Here is a 14,852-nt window from a genome sequence, read left to right as displayed (position 1 = left end):
TTTCTTCTTCAAAAGGCAGTGATAGCAGAGTGCTTGTATATTTTTGAGGCAGAGGTAGGTACAGTTTAATAGGAAGATGGTGAAAGATTATCAGAGGTAGGTGGGCATTTGGAATGATCAGATTAGCCATGATCTTATTAAATGGTGGACCAGGCACAATAGGTAAATGGCTCACACTCCTATATAGTTTGTATGTTGAAATATTAATTAAAACTGCATAGCTCAGTTGGTAACACTCTTGCCTGAGTCAGAAAATTATGGATTCTGAGCCCGCTCCAATATTTAAGCATAAGAATCTACATTGACACTTCTCTCCATTACTGAGGGACTATTGCACCATTAGAGATCCTATCTTTTGAATAAAACACTAAATCAAGGTTCCATCTGTGGTCTCTCGTTAAATGATTCAACAGCATTAATTCAATGAAGGGCAAGAGGTGTTTTTCCCAATATTTATTCCTAAATCAACTTCACATCACACCATTTATGTGGTATTTTGTCATGTTTTCTGCATTCCAACAGTGACTGCACTTCAACAATACCTTATTGACTGTAAAATGTTTCGAGACATCTGATTATCATGAAATATGCATATATGTAAATCTTGCTATGAATGGGAAGCATTAATTTGACTTGCTGCACATTTCAGTCAACAGAAACAGTCAACAGCATTCATATATGTTACAATCCCTGGTCCCGGTTCAGTGCCTATTGAATTTAGCCCCCTTTAACTTGTATCCATTAGTTATACAACTTTGCTGTCTGTTTTGAACATTTTGAAAGTTACCTTGAAGGTTATTCTGTAAGCAGGGAAGAGTAGTATGTTGTGAGAGTCCCAAATGTTTGGCTCTTTCTTGCAGGAAAACTTCCAGCAGCTTTGGTGGAGGAGTAGTCCATGCTTTATGGGGTAAAATGTGATTTGTGCCTTTGGCCCATGGACTATCCAAATGTTTCTGAGAGCTAGTCCTGTTCTCAAACAAGTCATGTTCACTGCGGCTTTTTTGAGACCGGCGCGCAAAGTGGTGTGGACTAGACTTACTGTTTGCATTCTGAACCATGCAAGGGGAATTTATAAACAAGGTTAGTGGTGGGAGGCTTCGTGTCCGTATTGGGGGAAGACTTTTATAAACCTTTTGTCTTCTGTCTGATGACTGCCGTTTCCGAGTTGCCAGCTCTGCAGGTGTTTCTGTGAGTCTGTGCTCCTCTGTCTGTTCCTCCAAAGCCTCACTATTGTTACAATCCATGATAGAATCAAAGGTGGTTATAATATCATCAACTTCAGAAGTTTCATCTGTTAGGCATTTATCCTTGTTTTTATCTTTCTGTGTACTGTTTTGCTCATCCTTTTTCTTTTTACAGGAGAATAGTTGGTTCAACACACTGAAGCGCCCTTCTTTCTTCTTGTTGTTTTGGGAAGATTGCTGTCGAACAGGCTCAGGTCTGTGTTTAAAAAAAAATTGAAATCAAGACAAATGTTGGTCAAGATTTTCACAAATGATTAATATTTAAAATGCAAAATGTACATTGTTTTAAATGTTACATTGATTTGTCATTTTAAAAGTATTTTGTATATTTGTCAATGAACAAAAGACACTAGTTACATTTTACAGATTCATAACTGTCTCCAGTTCTACATTTTAATAGCCTGTTATTTATGAGTGTTAAGAACTATACTATTTTTTCATAAAAATCAAATTTTCATCTTACACACGGCTTATCATAGATTGCCAGGTGCCATCTATACCAAAAGGTCTTTCATATGCCCATCTGTACTACCTATTTCTATACCAGTGTTCTTCACCTTGGGTTAAAGCTATCTGCCATGATCTTTTCGTCTATTGGCTGAATATCACACATTGACACTCATCTCACCTAATAAGATGAGAGACTTTGCGATTCTGAGATATTCTCTGAAGAGAATTAGCTGAGAACTGACTTCCTGCCAAGTAGTTTGATTGATTGTTACTTAAAGCTGAGTTGGAACTCCCAACATGGGGAGTTTCCAGCATAGAAGACCAGTGTTTAATTTACGTTTTTGTTTCAGTTATTTTGTTACTGCTTTACAGCAATTTCATTTAATACAAGTACAACAGTACTTAAACAGTACTGAAATGGGCAAAAACACACTGCAGCAGCATGGAGCTATACTGTGAAGAAGAAGAGTACCTCTTCCAGGTATTCAAGGACAATGGATATCTGAAAAACTGGGTCAGAAGATGCCTATTACACTAACGACACCAGGAAGATACTACATGGCCCGACACACTCATCATGCTACCTGACATCAGGAACACATCGGAACTAAGCACAATCCACCTACTGGGCATTAGAGTAGCACACAAACCCACATCAACCCTACAACAACTGCTCACCTGAATCAAAGACCCACTGGCCACGATGGACAGGACCAATGTCAGGGATAGTGGAGGGAACGTGCATGGAGTCAGAGGAGGTCGGGGAAGTCCTTAATGAATACTTTGCTTCAGTATTCACCAGTGAGAGGGATCTTGTAGTTTGTGAGGACAGCATGAAACAGGCTGATATGCTCAAACAGGTTGATGTTAGGAAGGAGGATGTGCTGGAAATTTTGAAAAACATGAGGACTGATAAGTCCTCTGGACCAGACGGAATATACCCAATGTTGCTACGAGAAGTGAGGGAAGAGATTACTACGCCTTTGGTGATGCTCTTTTTGTCCTCACTGTCCACTGCAGTAGTACCAGATGATTGGAGGGTGGCAAATATTATTCCCTTGTTCAAGAAAGGGAATAGAGATTATCCCGGGAATTACAGACCTGTCAGTCTTACTTCTGTGGTGGTCAAATTATTGCAGAGGATTCTGAGAGATAGTATCTATGACTATTTGGAAAAGCGCAGTTTGATTAGAAATAGTCAGCATGGCTTTGTGAGGGGCAGGTCATGCCCCACAAGCTTTATTGAATTCTTTGAGGATGTGACAAAACACATTGATGAAGGCAGAGCAGTGGATGTGGTGTATATAGATTTTAGACAGGCATTTGATAAGGTTCCCCATGGTAGAAAGTAAGGAGGCATGGGATTTGTGGAAATTTGGCTGTCTAGATATAAAACTGGCTGTCCAATAGAAGATTGAGGGTGGTAGTAGATGGCAACTATTCAACCTGGAGCTCGGTGACCAGTGGTGTTCCACAGGGATCTATTCTGGGACCTTTGCTCTTTGTGATCTTTACAAATGACTTGGATGAGGAAGTGGAAGGGTGGGTTAAAAAGTTTGCCAGTGACACGAAAGTTCGTGGAGTTGTGGATAGTGTTGGAGAGCTGTTGCAGGTTGCAATGGAACATTAACAGGATGCAGAGCTGGGCAAAGAAGTGGCAGTGAGAATTCAACCCAGAAAAGTGTGAAGTGATTCATTTTGGAAGGTCGAATTTGAATGCAGAATACAGGGTTAATGGTAGGATTCTCAGCAGTGTGGAGGAACACAGGGATGTTGGGATCCACGTCCATAGCTCCCTCAAAGTCGCCACCCAAGTTGATAAGGTTGTTAAGATGGCGAATGGTGTGTTGCCTTTCATTGGCAGGGGAATTGAGTTTAAGAGCTGCGAGGTTATGCCGCAGCTGTATAAAACCCTGGTTAGACCACACTTGGAATATTGTGTTCAGGTCTGGTGCCTCATTATAGAAAGAATGTGGAAGCTTTAGAGAGGGTGTAGAGGAGATTTACCAGGATGCTGCCTGGACTGGAGGGTAGGGCTTATGAGGAAAGGTTGAGGAGGCTAGGGCTTTTCTCATTGGAGTGAAGAAAGATGAGAGGTGACTTGATGGAGGTGTACAAGATGATGAGAGACACAGAAAAGAGTGGATATCCAGAGACTTTTTCCCAGGGTGGAAATGACTATGAGGGGGCATAATTTTAAGGCGATTGGAGGAAGGTATAGGGGAGGTGTCAGAGGTAGGTTCTTTACACAGACAGTGGTGTGTGGTGGGTGTGTGGAATGCATTGCCGGCGTTGGTAGTGGAATCAGATACATTCGAGACATTTAAGCGACTCTTTAACAGACACATGGATGATAGTAAAATGTAGGGTATGCAGGTAGTTTGATCTTAGTAGGATAATAGGTTGGCACAACAACGTGGGCCAAAGGGCATGTACTGTGCTGTACCATTCTACGTTCTAAAACTTGGAACTATTTTGAACTGTGAAGAGGATAGTGTAGAATTTCAAGAGGACACAGTTAGATTGGGGGAATGGGAAAACGATAAGTGAATTTTGCTATCAAGGTGTGGGAAGTGATTTAATTTTGATTGGATAAATAAAAAAAAGACACAAATTAAAGGGTGCAATTCCTGAGGAAGTTCCAGAGGAGAAAGACCTGGATGTATATGTTCATAACTCATTGAAAGTGACAGGACAGGTTGATAGTGGGGTTAAGAAGGCATGTAGTATCTGGAATTTATCAAAAGCAATGCACAGAATAACATAGCAAGCAATTATATTAACTCTGTATAAAACACATTGTTTTTCTATTAGATTTATTAATGACTACATTGTCTTTAGGTGTCCTAATTTTGGGTCTCAGAAAGACAAAGAGAAGTTGAAAATAAGTAAATTCACAAGTGATGGTTTTGCAAGTTGAACAGTGGAAGCCACATGCAATTTAAAAGGCAAATGAGTACCACAACTAACAAACTCGATCTAAGCACTGCAGTTTGTCTCATTCAGCCAGGAGTTGTATGAACAAATGAACAACCAACAAGAAGAGGAAGCTGATAACAGTGTGGAGCTGGAGGGACACACCAGGCTAGGCAGCATCAGAGGAGCAGGAAAGTTGACATATCCAGTCAGGACCCTTCTTCAGGAAGCTGTCTAGATATCTTCATTCTCAACACAGAGAGCCCAGCACAGCATTGCAAAAGACAAGGCTGTGGTATTTGCTTCCATCTTCAGCCGAAAGTGCTGAGTGGATGATTCATTTTGACCTCCCCCTGATGGCCCAGCATCACAGTCCTCAGTTGATTGGACTAAATTAGTGTGATATCAGAAATCACTGAACAAGGGCAGGACTGGTAATGGTAAGGGCCCTGGAGAGTGTTGTCAAACAGAGAGACCTGCGGTTGAGGTACGTAGTTCATTGAGAGTTGTGTCACAGGCAGAACAGAGGTAAAGAAGGCGTTTGGCATAGTTGCTTTCGTTGCCTAAACCACTGAATACAGGAGTTGGGATGTCATGTTGTGGTTGTGCAGGATATTTTGGTGTCCTGTGTACATTCCTGGTTGCCCTGCTATTGGAAGGATATTATTAAATTGTATTGGGGTCAAAAAAGATTTACCAGGCTATTGTAGTGACGAGAGGGTTTGAGTTATAAGGAGAGGCTGAATAGACTGGGACTTTTCTTCATTGGAGCATAGGAGATTGAGGGGTGACATTCTCAAGGTTTGTGAAACGTAGAGGGCATAGATAAGGTGAATAACAAAAGGTATTTTCTCTAGGATAAGGAAGTTACAAACTAGACAGAATTATTTTAAGTTGAGAGGAGAAATATTTAAAAAGGACTTGAGGGACAAATATGTGGAATGAACTTCTAGAGGAAGTGGTCGAGACGGGTACCATTACAACATTTGAAGGACATTTGGACAGGTACATGAATAGGAAAGATTTAAAGGTAAATGGGCCAAATGCAGGCAAATGGGACTTGTTTAGTTTGGAAAACTTGGTTAGCATGACACATTGACCGAAAGATCTATTTCTGTGGTGTATGATTCTGTGAGTCTGTGACTGAAGGCACCTGATATGACAAAAAATGTAACTTATGCTCCAGAATTATCGTACCCCTAGCCAAGCTGTTTATGTATAGCTACAACACTGGCACCCACTTATTAACATGAAGAATGTCCAGGTATGTCCTGTTTGCAAAAAGCAGGAGTATCTAATCTGACCAATTACTGCCCCACCAGTTTATTCTTGACTATCGACAATATGATTGAAGAAGCCATTGACAGTAATATCAAGTGGAACTTGGCCAGCAACAAACTGCTCACTTACACTCAATTTGGGCACCACCAAGGCCAATAAGGTCTTGAGCTCACCACAGTCTTAATCCAAAAGTAAACAAGAGACCTGAAACTCCAGAAGTGAAGTGAGAGTGACTGCAGTTGACACTAAGGCAGAATTTGACTGAGCATAGCATCAAGATGCCCTAGAGTCAACTGGAATAAGGGAGAAATGTGGTTGGAGTCATATATTGCACAAAAGATGATGGTTATAGTTGTCGAACCTCAGTCATCTAAACCACAGGGCATTATTTGTAAAGCATTCCTTAGGGTATTGTCCTAGACCACTACTTCCTCAATGACGCCTCCTTCTGTCATAAGGTCAGAATTGGGTTGTTTCCTGCTGATTGTGCAATGTTCAGCATTGGTCATAATTCCTCATATAGCAAAGCAATCTGTATTTATTTGCAGCTAGAACTGCACAATATTCAGTGTTTGGTTATTTAATGACAACTAACATTTGGACTATATAACATGCCAGGCAATGGCTATCACAAACAAGAGAGAATTCAACCATAATCGCTTGACATACAATGGCATTACCATTACTGAATCTCCACAATCAACCTCCTGGGGACTATCATCGATCAGAAATTGAACTGGACCAGTCACATAAATATTGAGATTGATTAGAGGCTATGAATTCTAGAGTGAGTAATTCATTTGACTCCCCAAAGCCTGGCCACTATCATTAAGCCATTAGTCGGGGTTTGTTGGAATACTCTGAACTTGTCTGAATGAGTGCAGCACCAACAATACTCTAAAAACTTGACACCATCCAGGACAAAACAACTCAGTTAACTGGTACCATCTTCAGTGTTCATTCCCTCCACTACTAATACACAGTGACAGCAGAGTATATCATCTACAAGATGGACTGCACCATGTCTCCCTTGTCACCATCATTTGAACTGCAAACTCTGCCTCCCAAAAAGACAAGGGCTTCATGTGCATTTGAGCATCAGCACCTGCAGGTTCCTCTGTAAGCACCAAACCACTCCAACTTGGAACTATATAGTATTCCTTTACTGCGGGGGGTTAAAATGTAGCACCCCCTTCCTAACAGCACTGTGAGTGTACACGTACCCTATGGACTGCACCATCTCAAGAAATCACTTCCTATCAGTTCCTTGAGGGCAATTAAGAATGGGCAATAAATGCTGGCCTAACCATCCACACCTATATCACGTGAACAAATAAAACTATGTTCTGAACAAAACACTTTAGGGAGGATGTGAATACATTAGAAAGGGTGCAGAAAAGATTCTTGAGAATGGTCTAGGGAGCAGGAACTTAAGTAACATTGCAGAAGCTGGAACTGTTCTATTTGAAAATTTTGAGGAGAAATTTGTAAAACGGTATCGAAAATCAGAAACACAGAAAATCATAAGGAGGTTGGAGAGAGTAGACAACAGGAAACTAATCCATTTTTTTTTCTCTATTCATTTGTGGGATGTGAGTGTCGCTGGCTGGCCAGCATTTCTTGCCAATCCCTAGTTACCCTTGAGAAGGTGGTGGTGAGCTGGCTTCTTGAGCCGCTACAGCCCACCTGTTGTGGGATGACACACAGTGCTACTAGAAAGGGAATTCCAGGATTTTGACCCAGAAACAGTGAAGTAACAACAAATTTCCAAGTCAGGATGGTGAGTGGCTTAGAGGGGAACTTGCAGGTGGTGGTGTTCCCGCATGACTGATGCTCTTGCCCTGAATGGAAGTGGTTGTGGATTTGAAAGGTGCCGTGTTGAGGATTTTGGTGAATTTCTGCAGTGTATCTTGTAGCTAGTACACACCCACTACTGAGCATTGCTGGTGGAGTGAGTGGATATTTGTAGATGTAGTGCCAATCAAGCGGGCTGCTTTGTCATGCGGGGTGTCAAGTTTCTTGAGTGTTGTTGGAGTTGCACTCCTCCAGGCAAGTGGGGAGTATTCCATCACACTCCTGGCTTGTGCCTTATCGATGGTGGACAGGCTTTGAGGTGTCAGGAGGTGAGTTATTCGCCGCAGCATTCATAGCTTTTGGTCTGCTCTTGTAGCCATTGTGTTTATGTTGTGAGACCAGTTGAGTTTCTGGTGAATGATAACACCTAGGATATTGATATGAGGGGATTCAGTGATGGTAACACTATTGAATGTCAAGGGATGGTGGTTAGATTGTCTCTTACTGGTAATGGTCCTAGCCTGGCATTGGTATGGCACAAATATCACTTGCCATTTTGTCAGCCCAAGCCTGGATAATGTCCAGATCTTGTTGCATTTGAACGTGGACTGCTTCAGCATCTGTGGAGTCATGAATGGTGCTAAACATTGTGCAATCATCGACAAACATCCCCACTGTTCACCTTATGATAGAGGGAAAGTCATTTATGAAGCAGCAGAAGATGGCTGGCCCTAGGACACTACCCTGAGGAAGTCATGCAGAGATGTCCTGGAGCTGAGATGATTGACCTCCAACAACCACAACCATCTTCCTTTGTGTCAGGTATGACTCCAATCATTAGAGAGTGTGCCCCCGATACCCATTGATTCCAGTTTTGCGAAGGCTCCTTGATGCCACACTTGGTTGAATGCAGCCTTGATATCAAGGGCTGTCACTCTCACCTCACCTCTGGAATTCAGCTCTTTTGTCCATGTTTGAACCAAGGCTGTAATGAGTTCAGGAGCTGAGTGGCCCTGGTAGAACCCAAACTGGACATGACTGAGCAGGTTATTTCTGAGCAGGTGCTGTTTGATAGCACTGTTGCTGGCACCTTCCATCACATTATTGGTGATTGAGAGTATACTGATGGGGTGGTAATTGGCTGGGTTGGATTTGTCCTGCTTTTTGTGTACAGGACATACTTGGGCAATTTTCCATGTTGTGAGGTAAATACTAGTGTTGTAACTGCACCTAAACAGCTTGGCAATGGGAGCAGCAAGTTCCAGAACGCAAGTCTTCACTACTAGTGTTGCTACAGTGTTGCTGAATGTTGTCAGGGCCTGTAGTCTTTGCAGTATCCAGTGCCTCCAACTGTTTTTTGATATCACATGGAGTGAACTGAACTGGCTGAAGACTAGTATTTGTAATGCTGGAAACAACTGGAGTAGGCTGAGATAGATCATCCACTCAGCACTTCTGGCTGAAGATTGCTGCAAATGCTTCAGCCTTAACTTTTGCACTAATGTGCTGGGCTCTTCCATCATTGAGGATGGGGATATTTGTGGAGCCACCTCCTCTAGTGAGTTGTTTATTTGTCCACCACCATCCACAATTGGATGTGGCAGGACTGCAGAGCTCAGATCTGATCCATTGGTTGTGGATCGTTTAGCTCTGTCTATCACTTGTTGCTTTCGCTGTTTGGCATGCCAGTACTCCTGTTTGGTGACTTCTCCAGGTTGATACCTCATCTTCAGGTATGCCTGGTGCTGCTCCTGGTGTGTCCGCCTGCACTTTTCCATTGAACCAGGGTTGACTCTCTGGCTTGATTGTAATGGTTGAGTGGGGGATATGCCGGGCCATGAGGTTATAGATTGTGTTGGAGTCCAACTCTGCTGCTGTTGATGGCCCACAGCGCCTCATGAATGCCCAGTCTTAAATTGCTAGATCTGTGTGAAGTCTGTCCCATTTAGCACGGTGATAGGGCCACACAACATGATGGAAGTTATTCTCAATGTGAAGGCAGGACTTCATCTCCACAAGGATTGTGTGATGGTCACTCTTATCGATACTGTCATGGACAGATGCAGCTGCAGCTGGTAGTTTAGTAAAGATGAAGTCAAGTATGTTTTTCTCTATTGTTGGTTCTCTCACCACCTGCCACAGACCTAGTCTAGCAGCTATGTTCGTTAGGACCAAACCAGCTCAATCAGTAGTACTGTTGCCAAGCCACTCTTGCTTGTTGACATTGAAATATCCCACCCAGTGTACGTTTTGTGTCCTTTCTATCCTCAGTGCTTCCTCTAAGTGTTGTTCAACATTGAGGAGCACTGATTCATCAGCTGAAGGAAGATGGTATGTGGTAATCAGCAGGAGATTTCCTTGCCCATGTTTAACCTGAAGCCATGAGACTTCATGGGGTCCACAGTCAATGTTGAGGACTCCCAGAGCAACACCCTTGTAACTGTATACCACTGTCTACCTCTGCTCGGTCTGTCCTGCCAATGGGACAGGACATATCCAGGGATGGTGATGGTGAAGCCTGGAAGGTATGATTCTGTGAGTATGGCTTTATCAGGCTGTTGCCTAGGCAATGAGACAGCTCTCCCAACTTTGGCACTAACCCCTAGATGTTAGTGACGAGGACTTTGCAGGGTCAAGAGGGCTGTTTTTGCCATTGTCGTTTCTGGTGCCAGGTGATCTGTCCGGTTTCATTTCTTTGAGGCTTTGTAGTGATTTGTACAACTGATTGACTTGCAAGGCCATTTCGGAGAGCAATTGAGAGTCAACCACATTGCTATGGGTCTGGCATCACATGTAGGCCAGACCGGGCAAGGATGGCAGATTTCCTTCCCTGAAGGACATTGATGAACCAGATGGGTTTTTCTGACAATCAGCAATGATTTCATGGGGATTAGTAGATCCTTAATTCCAGACAATTTTTCCAGAGATTTTGTTCCTGTGTTGCTGTTTCATGTTATTTTGTATTACTGACAAATGACAAATAACTTGCCCGCCACACAGTGCCAGGAGATGACTATCTACAGCAAAGAGAATCCACCAGTGCCCCTTTGAAAATGATCGGCATTGCCATTGTTGACTCTACTGCTGTCATCATCCTTAGAATTACTATTGACCAGAAACTGAACTGGACTATCCATATAAATATTGTGGATTTGAACCTGGGTCCCCAGAACATTATTACAGAGATAGTAGGAACTGCCGATGCTGGAAAATCTGAGATAACACGGTGTGAAGCTGGATGAACACAGCAGGCCAAGTAGCATCAGAGGAGCAGGAAAGTTGACATTTCAGGTGAAGATCCTTCCTCAGAAACATTAGCTGGGTTTCTGGATTAATAGGGCAGCACGGTGGCTCAGTAGTTAGCACTGCTACCTCACATTGCCAGGAACTCCGGTTTGATTCCACCCTTGAGCGACTGTCTGTGTGGAGTTGGCACATTCTCCCCATGTCTACGTGGGTTTCCTTCAGGTGCTCTGGTTTCTTCCCACAGTCCAAAGATGTGCAGGCTAAGTGAATTGGCCATTCTAAATTGCCCAGAGTTCGAGGATGTGTAGGTTAGTTGGGTTACAGGGGAATGGGTCTGGGTGGGATGCTCTGAGGGTTGGTGTGGGCTTGTTGGGCTGAAGGGCCTGGTATCACACTGTAGGGATTCTATGATATACCACTGGACCATCGTCTTCCCTCAATGGGAGGGCAAATTAGTGGAATGTTCAAGAATAGTGGGGCACAGACATAATTTCGCTAGCAATAGAAGCAATAATGAAATGACAAGGAACTTTTCATGCAACAAATGGTTAAGATCTGTAATGCACTCGCATGTGTGTGTATTAGAGGCAGGTTCAGACGAAGCAATAAAATATGGACGTACATGGAATAGTATAGGTTGGATGGGCTTCAGATTGGTATGACAGGTCAGCACAACATCGAGGGCTGAAGGGCCTGTACTGTGCTGTAATGTTCTATGTTCTAATAAAAAAGACAATGGAGTCATTATCTAAAGAGGAAAACAATGCAAGGCTTTGGGGAAAGGCAGGGATGTGGCAGCAGTTGGATTGCTGCTGCACTCTGTCAGCATGGACACGATGGGTTGAATGGCTGTCTCAGTATCAAAATGATTCTATGTGGTAAATTCAGCATTGAATCACTCTCCTTTGACGTTAATCTGCATCTCGGGTCAATCAATCTTTTTGGTAGTGTTGATTGAGGGAAGAACATCAGCTGGAATATCAAATATCAAAATTCCTCTGCACTTCATTTTAAATAATGCCCTGGGATTCTTTGCAGACGAACATTAGCTTAATGTTCCATGTGACAAATCACAACATCTTGCCACCAATATTTCCTATTCTTCAGTGGTCAGGTTTGTAATTCAGGCTAGGAATTGGGAATACCATGTTCTCTGTCAAGCAGTTTATTTTGCTTTTACTGTCGTGATTGTACTTTAAATATATTTACTTCCCTAATTTTTATTTTTTAAAAAAATCCACATTTTCTCTCATAAGCGGTTCTCAAAATTATTGTTTTTGGACATGCATAGTTGTTAAGAGATGCTCAAACAAATTCCTTGCCGTTAAAATTCACAGGATAAAGCCATCATACTAATTTGTACCACATTAATTGGCTTATGTGAAAAATGGCTTAAGTCTCATTGCTAAGGTGGAGTGGTAAATTGACCTGGAATTATGTGATGCTAATAACTGCATTTTAATTACAAGCACAAAAAATGTATGAAGGCTCCAATTCCAACAAAAGTTGTTCTTTAAGTTGTTATTTTTATCCAACATTCTTTTCTCATAAATAATTGACAGCTTTTTGTGAAACCTACCTAGTTTCCTTTGAGAACAGTTTGATACATGCTGTGTGCCCACAGTACATTGCATATGTTAGAGGAGTGTTTTCATTGATGTCCCTTGGACTGCTGTCCACCCCCAGCTGCATCAATGACTGTACACAATCTGCTTTCCCTGCTGCTGCAGCCCAGTGAAGAGGTGTCCTAAAAAAAATGAACAAGTTAAAATATTGTTACATTTGAATACAGCCAGTAAAACTTTTTCTGGCATTAGCTTATTGCACAGTAACAGCCAGTCATCAGGTACTTCAGTTCACACATTAGAAAAGTTACATGGGAAAAATTTCTTGGAAAAAATAAAGTGATAAATAAAGCTTTCACAATAAGATACAACTTTGTTCTGAGTTGTGAGGAGAAGTTGGAAATTCGAGTTACTTTTCAGCCAACTACTAAAGACTTGAAAACGACTGCATTTACGATAATGCAATACGTACAAGGTACTGACATTAGCACAGACCCATTGGACTCAGAATCCAAAAGAATGGTACTTCTAAGGTGCAGCATTTCTTAGAACAGGACCCGGAATCCAAAACGATGGCACTTCTAAGGTGCAGCGTTCCTCAGATCTGAAGGGATTAATTTTTTAGTGGTTTTCAGGACCTCAACATCAGAATGAAGAGGGAACTGGCTATTAAGTATCCCTGACACAAGGGGTAGCAATATTTACTAAGGCTAATATATAGAATAAGTGCTGGAGAGAGAATATCCTGGAGGTAAAGGACAGAATATATTTGCTTAGTACTTAGATATGATGGATATACCTACAGGGTGCCCACGAACTGGTGTTTGAAAAATGGTGGGACAAATTTGTAAGGCAATTACAGAGAAATGCAAAGACTTTAGATTAATTCTCATGGGGTCTTACAGTAATTACAAGGGAAAATTTGGAAATGTGTTCAGAAGAATTTTCTAGATAATTTGCGCACTGCATAATAGGCAGTCACGAAAAAGGGAGGCATTGCTGGATCTATTTCCAGGGAATGAAGGGAGACATGGGGCTCAGGGGTTAGCACTGCTATCTCACAGTGCCAGGAACACGGGTTCAATTTCAACCTCAGGTGGCTGTGTGTGGCGTTTGCATGTTCTCCTTGTGTCCATGTGGGTTTCTGCCAGGTGCTCTAGTTTCCTTTCACAGTCCAAAGATGTGCAAGTTGGGTAGATTGGCCAAGCTAATCTACCCAAAGATGTATAGATTAAGTGCATTAGCAGTGGGAAATGCAGGGTTATAGGGATTAGGAATAAGGGAGGGGAATGGGAGATAACAAAGTGTTGGCTGAATGAACACAGCAGGTCAAGCAGCATCTTAGGAGCACAAAAGCTGACATTTCGGGCCTAGACCCTTCATCAGAAAGGGGGGATGGCTAGAGGGTTCTGAAATAAATACGGAGAGAGGGGGAGGTGGCTCGAAGGTGGATAGAGGAGAAGATAGGTGGAGAGGAGACAGACAAGTTAAAGGGCTGGGGATGGAGCCAGTAGAGGTGAGTATAGGTGGGGAGGTAGGGAGGGGATAGGTCAGTCTGGGCAGGACCGACAGGTCAAGGGGGCGGGATGATGTTAGGAGCTAGGGAATGGAGATGTGGCTTGAGGTGGGAGGAGGGGATGGATGAGAGGAAGAACAGGTTAGGGAGGCGGGGATGAGCTGGGCTGGTTTTGGGATGCAGTGAGAGGAGGGGAGATTTTGAAGCTTGTGAAATCCACATTGATACCATTGGGGTGCAGGGTTCCCAAGTGGAATATGAGCTGCTGTTCCTGCAACCTTCAGGGGGCATCATTGTGGCACTGCAAGAAGCCCAGGATGGACATGTCGTCTAAAGAATGTAAGGGGGAACTGAAATTGTTCGCAACTGGGAGGTGCAGTTGTTTGTTGTGAACCGAGCGGAGGTGTTCTGCAAAGCGGTCCCCAAACCTCCGCTTCGTTTCCCCAGTGTAGAGGAAGCCACAATGGGTACAATGGATACAGTATACCACATTAGCAAATGTGCAGGTGAACATCTGCTTGATGTGGAAAGTCATCTTGGGGCCTGGGATGGGGGTGAGGGAGGAGGTGTGGGGGCAAGTGTAGCACTTCCTGCGGTTGCAGGGCAAAGTGCCGGGTTGGTGGGGTTGGATGGGAGTGTGGAGCGGACAAGGGAGTCCCGGACAGAGTGGCCTTTCCAGAAGGCAGACAAGAGTGGGGATGGAAAAATGTCTTTGGTGGTGGGGTCAGATTATAGATGGCGGAAGTGTTGGAGGATGATGTGTTGTATACGGAGTTTGGTGGGGTGGTATGTGAGGACGAGGGGGATTCTCTTTTTTGGCGGTTATTGTGGGGACAGGCT

General features: G+C 43.0%; 1 protein-coding gene and 1 long non-coding RNA gene across 3 annotated transcripts in view; one reads left to right on the top strand and one right to left on the bottom strand.

Moving 5' to 3' along the window:
- The window catches only part of LOC125456974 (uncharacterized), a 202,602-nt gene that overhangs the window by 107,710 nt on the left and 80,040 nt on the right, over window positions 1–14,852 (top strand). For both annotated transcript variants that reach the window (XR_009446130.1, XR_009446129.1), the window contains one exon: window positions 1,360–1,438. This is a non-coding gene — a long non-coding RNA (uncharacterized LOC125456974). The remainder of the gene's footprint in view (window positions 1–1,359; window positions 1,439–14,852) is intronic.
- Window positions 1–14,852, bottom strand: part of ankrd55 (ankyrin repeat domain 55) — an 87,177-nt gene that overhangs the window by 11,605 nt on the left and 60,720 nt on the right. Inside the window, exons 8-9 of the mRNA XM_059648408.1 lie at window positions 12,511–12,678; window positions 788–1,440 (exon numbers count right to left, since the gene is read on the bottom strand). Coding sequence (XP_059504391.1) covers window positions 788–1,440; window positions 12,511–12,678 — 821 coding nt within the window. The remainder of the gene's footprint in view (window positions 1–787; window positions 1,441–12,510; window positions 12,679–14,852) is intronic.

Source organism: Stegostoma tigrinum, chromosome 1 (assembly GCF_030684315.1).
Source record: "Stegostoma tigrinum isolate sSteTig4 chromosome 1, sSteTig4.hap1, whole genome shotgun sequence".
Taxonomy (NCBI): Eukaryota; Metazoa; Chordata; class Chondrichthyes; order Orectolobiformes; family Stegostomatidae; genus Stegostoma; species Stegostoma tigrinum.
Note: the sequence above shows the minus strand (reverse complement) of the source record. Positions and strands in the feature narration are given on the sequence as shown.